At 33.9% G+C, this 12,299-nt stretch overlaps 1 protein-coding gene across 3 annotated transcripts in view; it reads right to left on the reverse strand.

Annotated features, from left to right (window-relative positions):
- Positions 1-330: 330 nt before the first annotated feature.
- Positions 331-12,299, reverse strand: part of FBXW7 (F-box and WD repeat domain containing 7) — a 228,258-nt gene continuing 216,289 nt past the window's right edge. For all 3 annotated transcript variants that reach the window (XM_063108224.1, XM_063108226.1, XM_063108225.1), the window contains 8 exons: positions 11,824-11,958; positions 9,843-9,966; positions 7,887-8,023; positions 7,178-7,291; positions 5,744-5,925; positions 3,645-3,870; positions 1,799-2,009; positions 331-764 (listed from right to left, as the gene is read on the reverse strand). In XM_063108224.1, the coding sequence (XP_062964294.1) occupies positions 496-764; positions 1,799-2,009; positions 3,645-3,870; positions 5,744-5,925; positions 7,178-7,291; positions 7,887-8,023; positions 9,843-9,966; positions 11,824-11,958 (1,398 nt within the window). In that variant the 3' untranslated portion in view covers positions 331-495. The remainder of the gene's footprint in view (positions 765-1,798; positions 2,010-3,644; positions 3,871-5,743; positions 5,926-7,177; positions 7,292-7,886; positions 8,024-9,842; positions 9,967-11,823; positions 11,959-12,299) is intronic.

A 12,299-nucleotide genomic window follows, 5' to 3' on the forward strand; every position in this document is an offset into this window, starting at 1 on the left:
TTCACAGTAATTTTTAGCTTTCCACTCCAGAAAAATGACTTTTTGTTGCAGATGCTCTCTAATTAGAAAGTCAACCAGTACTTGTTTTGATGTTATTGCAGCTCCTTTCTAGGTGTCAGTGGCAAAAGAACAGGCTAGCAGAATTTGTAACGATGTTTCAGTATTAACACTGCCCAATGACCACTGGAGAAGAAAATAAAGAAATAATTGCACCTGGTTTGATTTAGAAAGTCTCATCTTGCAAAGCTGCCCTCAGCCAAAAGTGAAGCCTTTTATGTGATGAGACAGCAGACGCCTCTCTTGTCAGTTATGGTTTGTCATCTCTTCCTCTTTTCTTTCTTAGTCTGTAGGTCTTTTCAATCTGTTGCCCCAAACCAACATCCTGCACCACTGAGAACAAGGGATTTTTTTCTTTTTCTTTTTCTTTTTTTTTGCAGGGGGAAGGGCAGGGAGTATATCGTCTACACATCTGGACAAATTCATCTTTTCTGTTCTTCACTTCATGTCCACATCAAAGTCCAGCACCAGCAGCTTGGTTTCTTCAGTCCCATTCCGACTCCCAACTGCGCACACCAGCTTTGTGTTTGAGGCTCTGATCCGCCACACAACTCCCCCACTTCCCCCACTCTCCAATGTGACTAGGTTTCGAATAAATTCACCCGTTTTCAAGTCCCATAGTTTTACAGTTCCATCATCTGAGCTGGTAATTACAAAGTTCTTGTTGAACTGTAAACAGGTCACAGCACTCTGATGCTTGTTGGGACCTGGGCAAAACCAAAGGAATTTAGTTATTGGTTAAACATATCTGCTATGAGTTAGTTACATTGTAATTTGTAGACTTCTACATTAGAATATACAATAAATGCAACATTTGAAATGCTGCATATTTAGAAACCTTGTTCTGAGTATTTTAGGATCAGCATGGATGTAAGAAAATCTGGTAGCTATTTGTAACTGAAACATTAACTTTCAAGAGTTCTGTCTTCCAGGAAGCTTGGTTAGCTACCAGGCACACATTTTACTTTCTGTCTGTGTGAACAAGAGCTTTCCTTGGCGATGATGTAGACAGTACAGCTTCATGTATTCTGCTTATGGACAAATGAATACAAGAGATCTATTATCCTGCCACTTTGAACTGACCAATCAAAAGTGAAAACTGAATGGACACTATTACAAAACTCTGAAGAGATAAAACCAATGAGGAAGAAGCTTCAATGCTGCCCACCAGATGGCCTCACTGAAAAAACGCATTTTAAGAGCTATGACCAATTAAACAAAGTTAAACATGAAGGGGTTAACGCTGTTGAAACTCATCTAATATTAGTGATTTCCTCATGCTTCTTTATTTTAGTGGGCACTATTATTCCTTCCCATCTCATTTAAGCAGGTAGCTAAGTGAAGGCCACAGCAATTTTCTATCAGAGATAGAAAAAAAAATTTTATTTTCAATAAGGTGGCCATTTAAAATTGGACTCTAAATTCAAAACAAAATAATCACTCAAAAAATAAAGTGAGTAGGTTGCCTCTATGATATAGCCAAGATCTTTCTTCTCACCGTTCCTTAAGGTTAGGTAGAAAAAAGTGATTAAACAGTTTTGTATCAAAATACAACTTACAGCATTTCCTCAAGGGTAGCCTAGTTACATAAGTCAGAATGAAAATGCTCACAAACTTATCTGAAATAAGCATCTGTATGAGGTTAGCTCTTTTTGTGATGCTAAAGCTCCATATTTTTCTCTTTTGAGTAACAATCTCATTTTTAATGAATACAACTAAAGGTGGGGTAGCCAGTACTTACCCTGCAATGTTTGTAAACACTGTCCTGTTTTGATATCCCAGATTTTAACTGTAGAATCTGCATTCCCAGAGACAAGAATATTGTCTTTGAGTTCCATTCCACTTGTTAATGACTGGTGCCCTGTTAACGTGTGGATGCAATTCCCTGTCTCCACATCCCAAACTCGGATTGATGTATCAAGAGATCCACTCACCACATGGATGCCATCAAACTACAATAGACACAGTTTATTAGAATAGAAATATGGATACTCTTCATATCAATTACTGACCTTAATCCTAAGAGGGGACGGAGGAGAGCAAGGCAAACAGGTAATGCCAGGAACAAAATAAAGTCCTAGGATAAAGTGGCAACTAGCATACAGGGCATGTTATCAAGCAACTCTACAGTAAATGTCCCTGAGATACTTCTATCAGAAATGCTAATTTTTTATGCCCAGTAGCTTCAAACCAGATGCAGAAACAACTTCAAAAACAAAAACACAAAACACATAAAATGAACACCATATTATTTTCAGATCATGGGGCCCCACTTAGCAGCTATATACCATGGATGATACAGTGAAGATTGCCATTTGAGTTTTACTTCCCAGTAGGAAGTCGACTGATGACAAAGTTTGTAATAAAGGGCATGTTTATCAGCACCTAAAGCATAAAAAGGACTAGAGATAACTTTCATGATGTTCAAAATTAAATTCCATTTAAAAACTATGTAAAAAAAAAGGATTTACAAGAACCTAATGCTAATTAGGAAATGTGTCAAAAAATAATTATATCTGGAATTAGAAGATGTGGCATTTTGATAAGAAAAGCAAGCTACATAACACCCAGCTTCTCCACCTTCCCAGCTACATTAAAAGCCAATAATACCCATCAGTTCCCAGAAGATACACAATAATGTGGCTCACTCTTTTCTCAATTGAATGGTTTATTTAAATGAGAATATTATATTCAATAAGGTTCTCAGCATACCACAAAACATAAAAATAGTTGCAGCGAATTCCCTCTCCTCCCAATTCATCACTTTTTCTAATTTAACAAACATCTTTATCATATGTCAATATTTCAGGACATAAATGGTATCCTATCAATTTAAGAAATGAATACCCTAAGAACAGAATTGTCTGTATTGAGATTGTGTGTTAATTTGCTGATCATTAATAGGCAGCAACTGGTAAATAAACTATGTAAGCAATCGGAAATATTTTTAAGTTGAAAATGCTGCCTTTCAAGAAATAAAACAAGACCAATTTTCTAAACTTCTTATTAATCTAGTTAATTATCTTGAAATATGACATCTTATTCAAGGATACTAGTTATAAATGTAAACAGAAAAAATCAGTTTAGTCAAATTTTCTTCTTTATGACTACAAAACAGTGGCCCTGATACAAAAGAACAGCTTTATACAGAAAGGCTCCACTTCTACTTTAAATGGGGATAGAATCACAATTACATGGTCCATCAACTTTTAGCTATCAAGGCAAAGGGGCAGCTTTTGGCCAAATTAATCCTCTAGTAAGGAGTTTATTAAAATCCAGGTTATTCTCCTGTTAAGACTATCTAACCATTAATTAATATAGCAAAACCTAGAGCCCCAAAGTCTCAGGTTCCAAGACAAATTATTTTAGAGGGAATGTGGATCACAGAATTTTGAAACCGTTTACATAATTTTGAGATTTATGCTTTCTTCAGGCCAATTTTAAAGTATATGTAAAATGGCAGGATAATTAGATTCAGCTTTTTTGGACTGTATTGGATTAGCAATTTGACAGTGATTATCTAAGTAAAACAGTCTTATGATTCATCAGTACAGCATCTAAGGGATGGAAGAGATAAGCTCTCTTACCTGTAAGGAATAGACTCTATTAGTATGCCCCTGCAACGTGTGTAGACAGGTTTCAGTCTCTGGATCCCACACTTTCACCATAAAATCATACGCTCCACTAACAACCCTCCTGCCATCATACTGAACACAGCGGACTGCTGCTACATGACCCATCAAAACATGTAAACACTGGCCTGTCTCAATATCCCAAACCCTAAGAGTGGCATCTCGAGAACCGCTAACAACTCTGTAGGTGGGAAAAGAGAAGAAAAAATGTATTAGAATTTTTAATAACATCAGAAAACATGACAAAAGAAATCAGTGGTTTTTAAACTTTTTCTCTATCATAAGGAGGAACACCTGTTTTCAAAAGAAATCCTCTGTAAATTCTTGACACGTAAGTTACTCTAACTGGAATGGGAAGTTGGGAAGCCTAGAATTTGAAAGCCACTGTTTGTATTTAAAAAAAGAAAAGAAAAAGCCAGCTCTAAATAGATATAATAAGATCTTGATTTTAGAAATAAAATGATGTGGGCATATGTATAAAATGTTAATGAGGGAACTCTAAGGGGTAGTATTTTGAAAAATTTAAATTTTCTTCTTTATGCTCTTTGTCATTACCCAAAATTTTAATTATAAACACATATCCCCTTTGTGATTAGGTAAAAAATTCAATAAAATTTATTCAACCAATCAGAATTCTGAACTTAAACAGTTATAGATATGTGCTTTACAGTATATATTCTGGTAAAATTAACCAGTTTTAGACATGTCCTCAAACAAAGGCGACTTATGCTTATAATGCTTAGTTGCATTTATAAATATTCCATAGGCTGTGGAAATATTAATATATACAGATTTAAAAAGATACACCTATAGAACAAAAATCCTTAAAAATTTGGCCCAACATTATTAAAGTTATACTCTTCTAAAAACCACAGAGATACAAATACTGCAATCATCTTTGGATTACAAAACAAAGCTGAAAACTTAGGTATCCTTATGTCATTCCTAAGGGATAAAGAAATGACATAGTTTCCATATTTGAAAGAGTACAAAATTGAAGCACTGAGACTGAAGTCAGAACATAATGGAAACTGAAATGCAAGGTCTCTTGATACCTGCCCTCCAAATTTTAACAGTACAGCACACTGTTCAAAGTAGATTCAAATTATAAATGAAAAGGTATTCTTCTTCACATCTTACAAAACTAGTGTGAAATCTGTTTAATGAAACAGTTCCTAATAAAGAAGATGCTATGGACCGAGTTAAAGGTAAAGACTGCAATGAATCCACTTTAAGAACCCTTCAGAGAGACCTTTTTTAACAAATTAAGTAGAAATCACATTTGTTTAACAGGGATACAATAAAGATGTGTCAATAGAGAGAAAGGATATTAATAGGAGGACTTTTGTAGGAAGAGATAAAAACAACAGCAAAGGAACTGAGAAGAAAACGGCAAGCAATCCAATTTGGCTGAAACCATTTTGAAACGGGATTGAGTATTTTTTCCTTAATTCAGTAGGCAACAGTAGGTTCCCAAAGACTTAAGAACAGAGCACTGATACTATCATGATTATAGGGGGGCTTTCTGACAGCTGTACAAAAGGTGAGAAGATCAAGTCTGAAAGCTACGGCAATAGTTCAGATGACAGGTAGTGAGAAGATAAATTAAAACCCATAGGCCTCAGCCTAGATTTCAGGAATTCGATGGGGAGAGGGAGGACGGGGGGTAATTTAAAAGACTCAGAGGCTTGAAGCCTGAATGACTGAATTTGCCCCACTTTCAGAAACATGAATAGCAAAAGAAAAGGCAGAGAAAATGATTTTTGTTTGAAGATGATAAATCATCAAAAATGTAGAACTGATAAAAATAATTAGGGAGTAGGAAGTTTCAGGGAGGAAGCCCACAACACTATCAAATGAAGAAGAAATTTAAAGACAACCCCCAATTTTAATTCAATACACTATGGCTTTCCTAGTATAGAAACATCTGAAGCCTAACAATTAAAGTCTAATTTAAGAGCACATAATCACTATCTCAGTAACTCTTCACAGGAAGCCCCAAATTCACAAGTAACAGAGGAAGAAGCCCCAACCACAATGGGATTTCCCCTCACCTTTTTTCATGGAGATGCATACAGCGGACAGTGGAAGTGTGCCCATATAAGGTGTGTATACATTCTCCAGTCTCTGCATTCCACACTTTGAGAGTCCGATCTGTAGATCCACTAATGATGATATTGTCTCTCATCTGTGATGACCATACTCCACCTGTATGTCCCACTAATGTTCTCAGACACTGGAAAAACACTTAAGATGATTACTTTTGGGTAGAAAAGAAAATGATTTAAATAACATTTTGATAGCCCATTAACATTTGGAGTAAAGTTATTTGTATACTTTGCTTGTTTGGCTCATCAGAAAATATTTTTTTGTGCATCAGTATAACATGATCCTATCACTATTTATTGCTTTTATTCAATAGCATTACACACTTACACATGCACACACAACTGGGAAACAAGTATCTAGAAAGCAAACATATGATATGAAACCAGAGTATGATAGCTCTAGACTGGCCTCCTCGGTAAAATAATACTAAAATTGCAACTTGGTTTCTTCCAGGGGAATAGATTCAAAGAAAGAACCCAAAACTGTTGGGTGTGGCTACATACCACATTTCATCTGAATCTGCCCCACGGCAGTAGTTAGGAGCCAGCCAAGCTACTTCTAGACAAGTAAAGACAGACATTAAAACTCTGAAATAAATCCAAAATTAATATTACACCATGGAAATACAAAGCCGCTTTAAAAAATTTTTAACATCTGACTTGGAATATTTGCAAGATTGTTGCCCAAGAAGCAACATGGTAAAAGACATTTTAAAAGACAAGGATTTTTCCCCCCTTACTCTCTTCCATTATTTTTTAGGTGGCTAATTACTTAATTCATGAAAATATTCTCCAATGGACAGATAAAAATAAATATTCACTAGAGTATCATTAAGGTATAATATTGTATGTAGTCAAGCTGACTGTTTTTTTCCTCAAACTCATTTTTAAATACCTAAACTATTTAACTTCCATCTCACAAGGGTTTGAGTTAAGCCTAAATTACATGATTTACTTAACTTGTAAACTATACATAGCTTATCAAGAGTTTGTAAGGGAATTAAGTATCCCTCAATCACAATTTTAAAAAACATTAAAAAGTAATGAGGTATAACTTAGATGACTAATGAAGGTGGGGAAAATTGAGCCAAGAAAAAGATAAAGCACATCTGAAAAATCTTAAAATATCTAAGTCAAAAAGATAGACAAACTATTTAAAAGAACACACTAATGATATTCCTATCATGAGAAATAGCCTCATCATCATGCCAACGCGACTCTCATAAATACAGGGGAAAGGGCTAAGTGAGAATCTCTGGTACTTGCTATCGAAATAAGTAAGGATCAGAAATGAATCCTTGTTTTCCTTTTACTTGTTGATCCTTTCAAAGATATACATAAAATGGTGACATTGTGAAGTACAGAAAGAAGTAAACTTACTTTGCCTGTGACTGCTGACCAAACTTTTAAAGTGTTGTCATCAGAACCACTAACTATTCGGTTACCACAAAACTGTAAGCATGTGATCACGTGATCATCGTGTCCTTTCAGCACCTATAAGATAGACATATAGATTAGAAATGTTATTAAACCTGTCATAATGTATACATAATATATACATGATGTATATACAACAGTGTCTCCCCAAATTGGTTTTTTCTTATAAAAAATATATCTAAGAATTTCAAGCATTTTTACAAGTCTTTATACACTTAAAATGTTATAAGACAGAAAATCAGAATTATGCTTATAAAAGTAAAACACACAAAAGCCACCCTAAAACAAAACACGGACATTCCTCAAAAAGTCATGTTCAGACTATGTGGTCAGAGGAACAGCAAATTCTTAGGTACAATGTATATGACACAATAATATTCAAAAGGATATTCAGAGATTTTCATTTACATAAGATTAAAAAGACATTCATTCAATTCAACTCATCTTTTATCCAAGCACAATGAGTTGTCAGATTAGAGAAATTAGCAGTAAAGGAATACTGTCAGTTATACTTTCAGTTATTTTAAAATACATTGTTTTCTTTCCACAGAAGAGAGGTGTCAAGTTATACTGCTTGCCAAGAAGTGAAATAGTGCACTAAGTAATAACACTGATTAATGGTTTCTGTTACATTTTGCAAGAGTTCAGTTACCTTAGGAGATCTGAGTTCTCCTCGCCTCCAGTTAGTATCAATTCTGTGCTGTCTGATGTATGCACTTTTCCATGGACTGTGTATGAAACCTGGCTTTATTACTTTTCTTCTCTTGATGTGCAATGGTTCATCAATCCCTAAAGTGTTAAAAAGTTCAAGAGTATAACTGCGTTCACCAATAATAAAAATTACACATTTTATAATGTATCTCATTTTTCTCTATACTCAAAACCCCTGAAATGCAGGACATTGTCTAATTTCTAATACTGTCACTAGGGTATGTACCAATATTGTAAAGTGTACTCTTTATATGGCATATCTTTGTATTCGTTATTTCATTTTTCTCAGAATGATTCTGGATGTGAAGGGGAGGATGTGAAGAAGTTGGAATGCTTGTGCATTGCCTGTGCAAATATAAAATGGTGCAGGTGCTGTGGAAAACAGTATGGCAATTCCTCAAAAAAATTAAACATATTATTAACATGTGATCTAGCAATTCCACTCCTGGATAAATACCCAAAAAAATTAAAAGCAGAGACTTGAAGAGATATCTGTACACCCATGTTCATAACAGCATTATTCACAATAGCCAAAAGGTGGAAGCAATCCAAGCATCCATCAACAGAGGAATGGATAAGCCAAATACGGTAAACACATACAACAAATATTATTCAGCCTTAAAAGAGAGGGAAATTCTGACACATGCTATGGCATGGATGAACCTTGAAGACATTAAGCTAAGTGAAATAAGCCATTGTACGATTCCACTTACATGAGGTACCTAGAGTAGGCAAATTCACAGAGACAGAAAGTAGGACGGTTGCCAGAGGCTAGAGGGAGGGAGGAATGGAGCTATTGTTGGATGGGTATGGAATTGTAGCTGGGAAAGATGAAGAAGTTCTGGAGATGGATGGTGGTGTTCGCTGCACAGCAAATGTGAATGTACTTAATGTCATTGAAATGTGCATTTAAAAATGGTTAAAATGAAAAATTTCGTTATTGTTTTTTAAAAAGTCATTTAAAAATGATTCTATAAGAGAAGGTAATGCAGGGTTGATTAATCCAAGTATACAGATACTTGAGAAGGAAGATTTCACTGATTAATCCAAGCCCCACACAAGGCAGAAGCAGGATTAAGGAACCAAGTACCCTGAACATTTAGCTCAAAGCTTTATTAACCTAGACTGACTGTCAGTGCTCCCCACTTGACTGTAACTGCCGAGAAGGAGAAGATCATCTGTATCACGCTCTATGAGTCTTTCTCGAAAATTTTGCTTCTTGAGGCAAATGATAATTTCACGTAATTTTTTCAAAATTATTATTTTTCTAGATGCTTGTTGGAAAGAAAAAAGTCCTCCCTTTAACTAATATGGATGATACCTACTCTTCTACTAAGAAAGGGGAGTAAAAATAAAAAGAAACAAAAAAACCCAAACAGGTTTCAAGAACATAATCTCCATGACAGGAAAACAATGGCTGTCAACTATGATATCCCCAGCATTTAAGAATGTCTAGCTCATAGGAGGTGTTCAATAAATACTTATGGAAGGAATGAATAAAATACTAGATATTTGGGTATTTCACTGGTAATACAATTTTAGGGCTTCCTTTAAATGATCCTCATCTTGACCTATTCATTGTTTATTAATTCTACTATAGCAACTAGGAAGCAAATCAGATATACTTGTATAGTTCTTGTTAAAGGGATTATCTGCAAGTTTGGTTCATTTGAATGTATGTAATAACCTGTAGATTTTATTATAAATGGGTGAATGTGAATGAAGACCCATTCTTTGATAGGTTGCCAAAGTTCCCTTTTCTCATTTATCAACCACTTCACTCTAACTGCAAATAAAACTAATTTTTTTTTACTTATTTTTATTTTTCTACTTGTTCTCAGAATCACTTTGCTTTTTCAAAGTACAAACATATTCTCTACCCAATTTTGAACCTTACCCTCTTCTTTGCATTTCTCTCTCCAGAGAAGGTTGTCTTCAGCCAAAATTCTCCAGTAGCGACATGTCTGAGCTGCTTGTAGCAGGTCTTTGGGTTCCAGGAATGAAAGCACATAAAGTGCCAACTATGAAAAAGAAAAATGCATAGTATACCCATAGTTGAAAAAAAATTATAGAAATAACAATTTAATTATTCTCCACAGGATGAAATATTTATAAATAAAATTCCATATTCTAATTTCTAAAATTAGGAAAGGTAGTACCTTCAATCTTAACAAATATATACTAGATTAAAAACACACACCCAATTGGTCTTTATGAACTTCAGTCTACTAACTCTTTACCTCTTCAAGGAATACTTATTAATCCTTTCTGTCTCCGCTCTTGTGTTTCTTCTATAAACCTAACTCAATAATTCTATTTTTCTTTTTTTTTTTTTTACTTCATTAGTTGTTTAAATTATACTTAGGTCTGAGAATCTTCAAGTTATTTTCATACTCTCATGATTTTAAATGACATTTTTTTTGTGTTAAAAAGTTACTATGGAAATTCAAGTAAAGCAAAAACAAAACAAAAAACCTCACCATTCTTAGAAATAGGGAGAAAGTCTGTATTTTAACAAAAATGCTACCCTCTGAAACAAGGAGGATATCAAGGGAAACTATGGAGAATATATTAAAGGCAAATAAACTCACTTTCAGTCAAATACTTATGAAAGTGTTTCCTATTATTACTGCTATTCTGGAAGCACCAGAGCTTATGTCACTTTCATAAGCCAAATCTATTCAAAGGTTCAATTCTAGAATGAGCAAGCAGGAATATAAATTTTCTTTCTGGAACAATGTCATTTTTAAAAAGCACTCCAAAGAAAAAACATTTCAGGAAAAAGATGTCTTCTCCACTTTGGTTTTCCCTGGAGTTATGCTTAGTTTCATACATTAAATATGATAAAACTATTTTATTCATATCCAATGTGAAATTATATTGGAACTATCTTTAATACCATTAGGATATTTAGAATGGTTACCTGAAAAAAACTGATTCCTTTCCTGTTCAAATCTGAAGTCTCACGATTATTTGCAATGGTATATTAGTATTTTATTCTCTTCTTAGCTGACATGTAACTAGTGGCATATACACAATAATTTGTGAAAATATAAATCATGGGGACACTGATTATTTAAAGTTATATTATCTCTGTTTGCTGACAAAATCGAAACTATTAAGTCTATGACATCAATAAAAACTATATCCAAACTATGTCTTCTTTATACAGTCAAGATTGCCCATATGATCATAATCAATCTATGATAAAAAATAGTATCAGTTTATGTAAAAATATTTTTAAAAGGGCATAAATAATTCCAAAATAAATACTGTAAGAATGTAACTGGTATGGAAAAATGTGTGTGTGTGTGTGTGTGTGTGTGTACTGGAGGTGAGGAGGAGGAGGATTAGTAAAAAAAAAAAAGATATACATGTAAAATTCTATGTATTTTAAAATAATGATACCATGTAAGTATTAGAGAACTACAATTCAATGGAATCATAAAACTACTGGTCTTGAAAGGACTTAATAAATCAACAACAAAATAAGAGAAAAAGTATTGCTGTTTTAATAAAGTCAGAATTTTTTAAAACAATTTACTATAACGAATGTACCAAGACAACTAAAGGTTGGGCTTCAAAAAACCTTCGTGGTAAAGAAATAATCAAATTAATGATATTCAATAGTTATTATCATATATAAGACTTAATCAAGTTATGGAAAGAAGTTATTTAGTCTACAACCACACTTTAATCTGACAATTACATTGTTAAGTCATTGCAGTTTACCAATTTCCAGCCCTTTTGACCACTAATTAAGAGTGTTAAACCAACAATCTAAATACCATAATTAGCATGACAATGTTTAAAGCTGGTAGCTCTTCAGTTATACATTCAAATAGCACCCAGTGAAGAATATAATTGATAATCCTTACCTCTTTAGGGAGCAAGGAAATGAAGTCTCGTTGAAATTGGGGTTCTATCACTTGCATCATATGTTTTACTTGCGTTGGTTCACAACTATCAATGAGTTCATCTAAAGCAAGCAATTTCTCTGGTCCACTCCAGCTCTACCAAAGAGAATTGGAAATTTTTATTATTTTAACAGATGTCCCAAATTATAAACTCACATATCCACACACAACCATATTTGAACAAGGTAGAATTATATAAAAAGTAGCTGCTTATAGCAACATTTTCTCTAGAAGGCATTGAGGTGACTAACAGCATGTTCTCATCAAGTTTACTACACCTTTAGTTTATAAAAGCTTTGGATAAGTCATGATTTTGACAGAAAAATAGTTTTGTGCTACAGTATTGTAATAGTGGTATGTTCTTCTACTACCAAGACACTACCTGAGAAACCAAAATTTTATTCCAGAAACATCAACTTGGGTTACTGAGTAATAAA

The sequence above is a fragment of the Cynocephalus volans genome, chromosome 9 (genome assembly GCF_027409185.1).
Source record: "Cynocephalus volans isolate mCynVol1 chromosome 9, mCynVol1.pri, whole genome shotgun sequence".
NCBI lineage: Eukaryota > Metazoa > Chordata > Mammalia > Dermoptera > Cynocephalidae > Cynocephalus > Cynocephalus volans.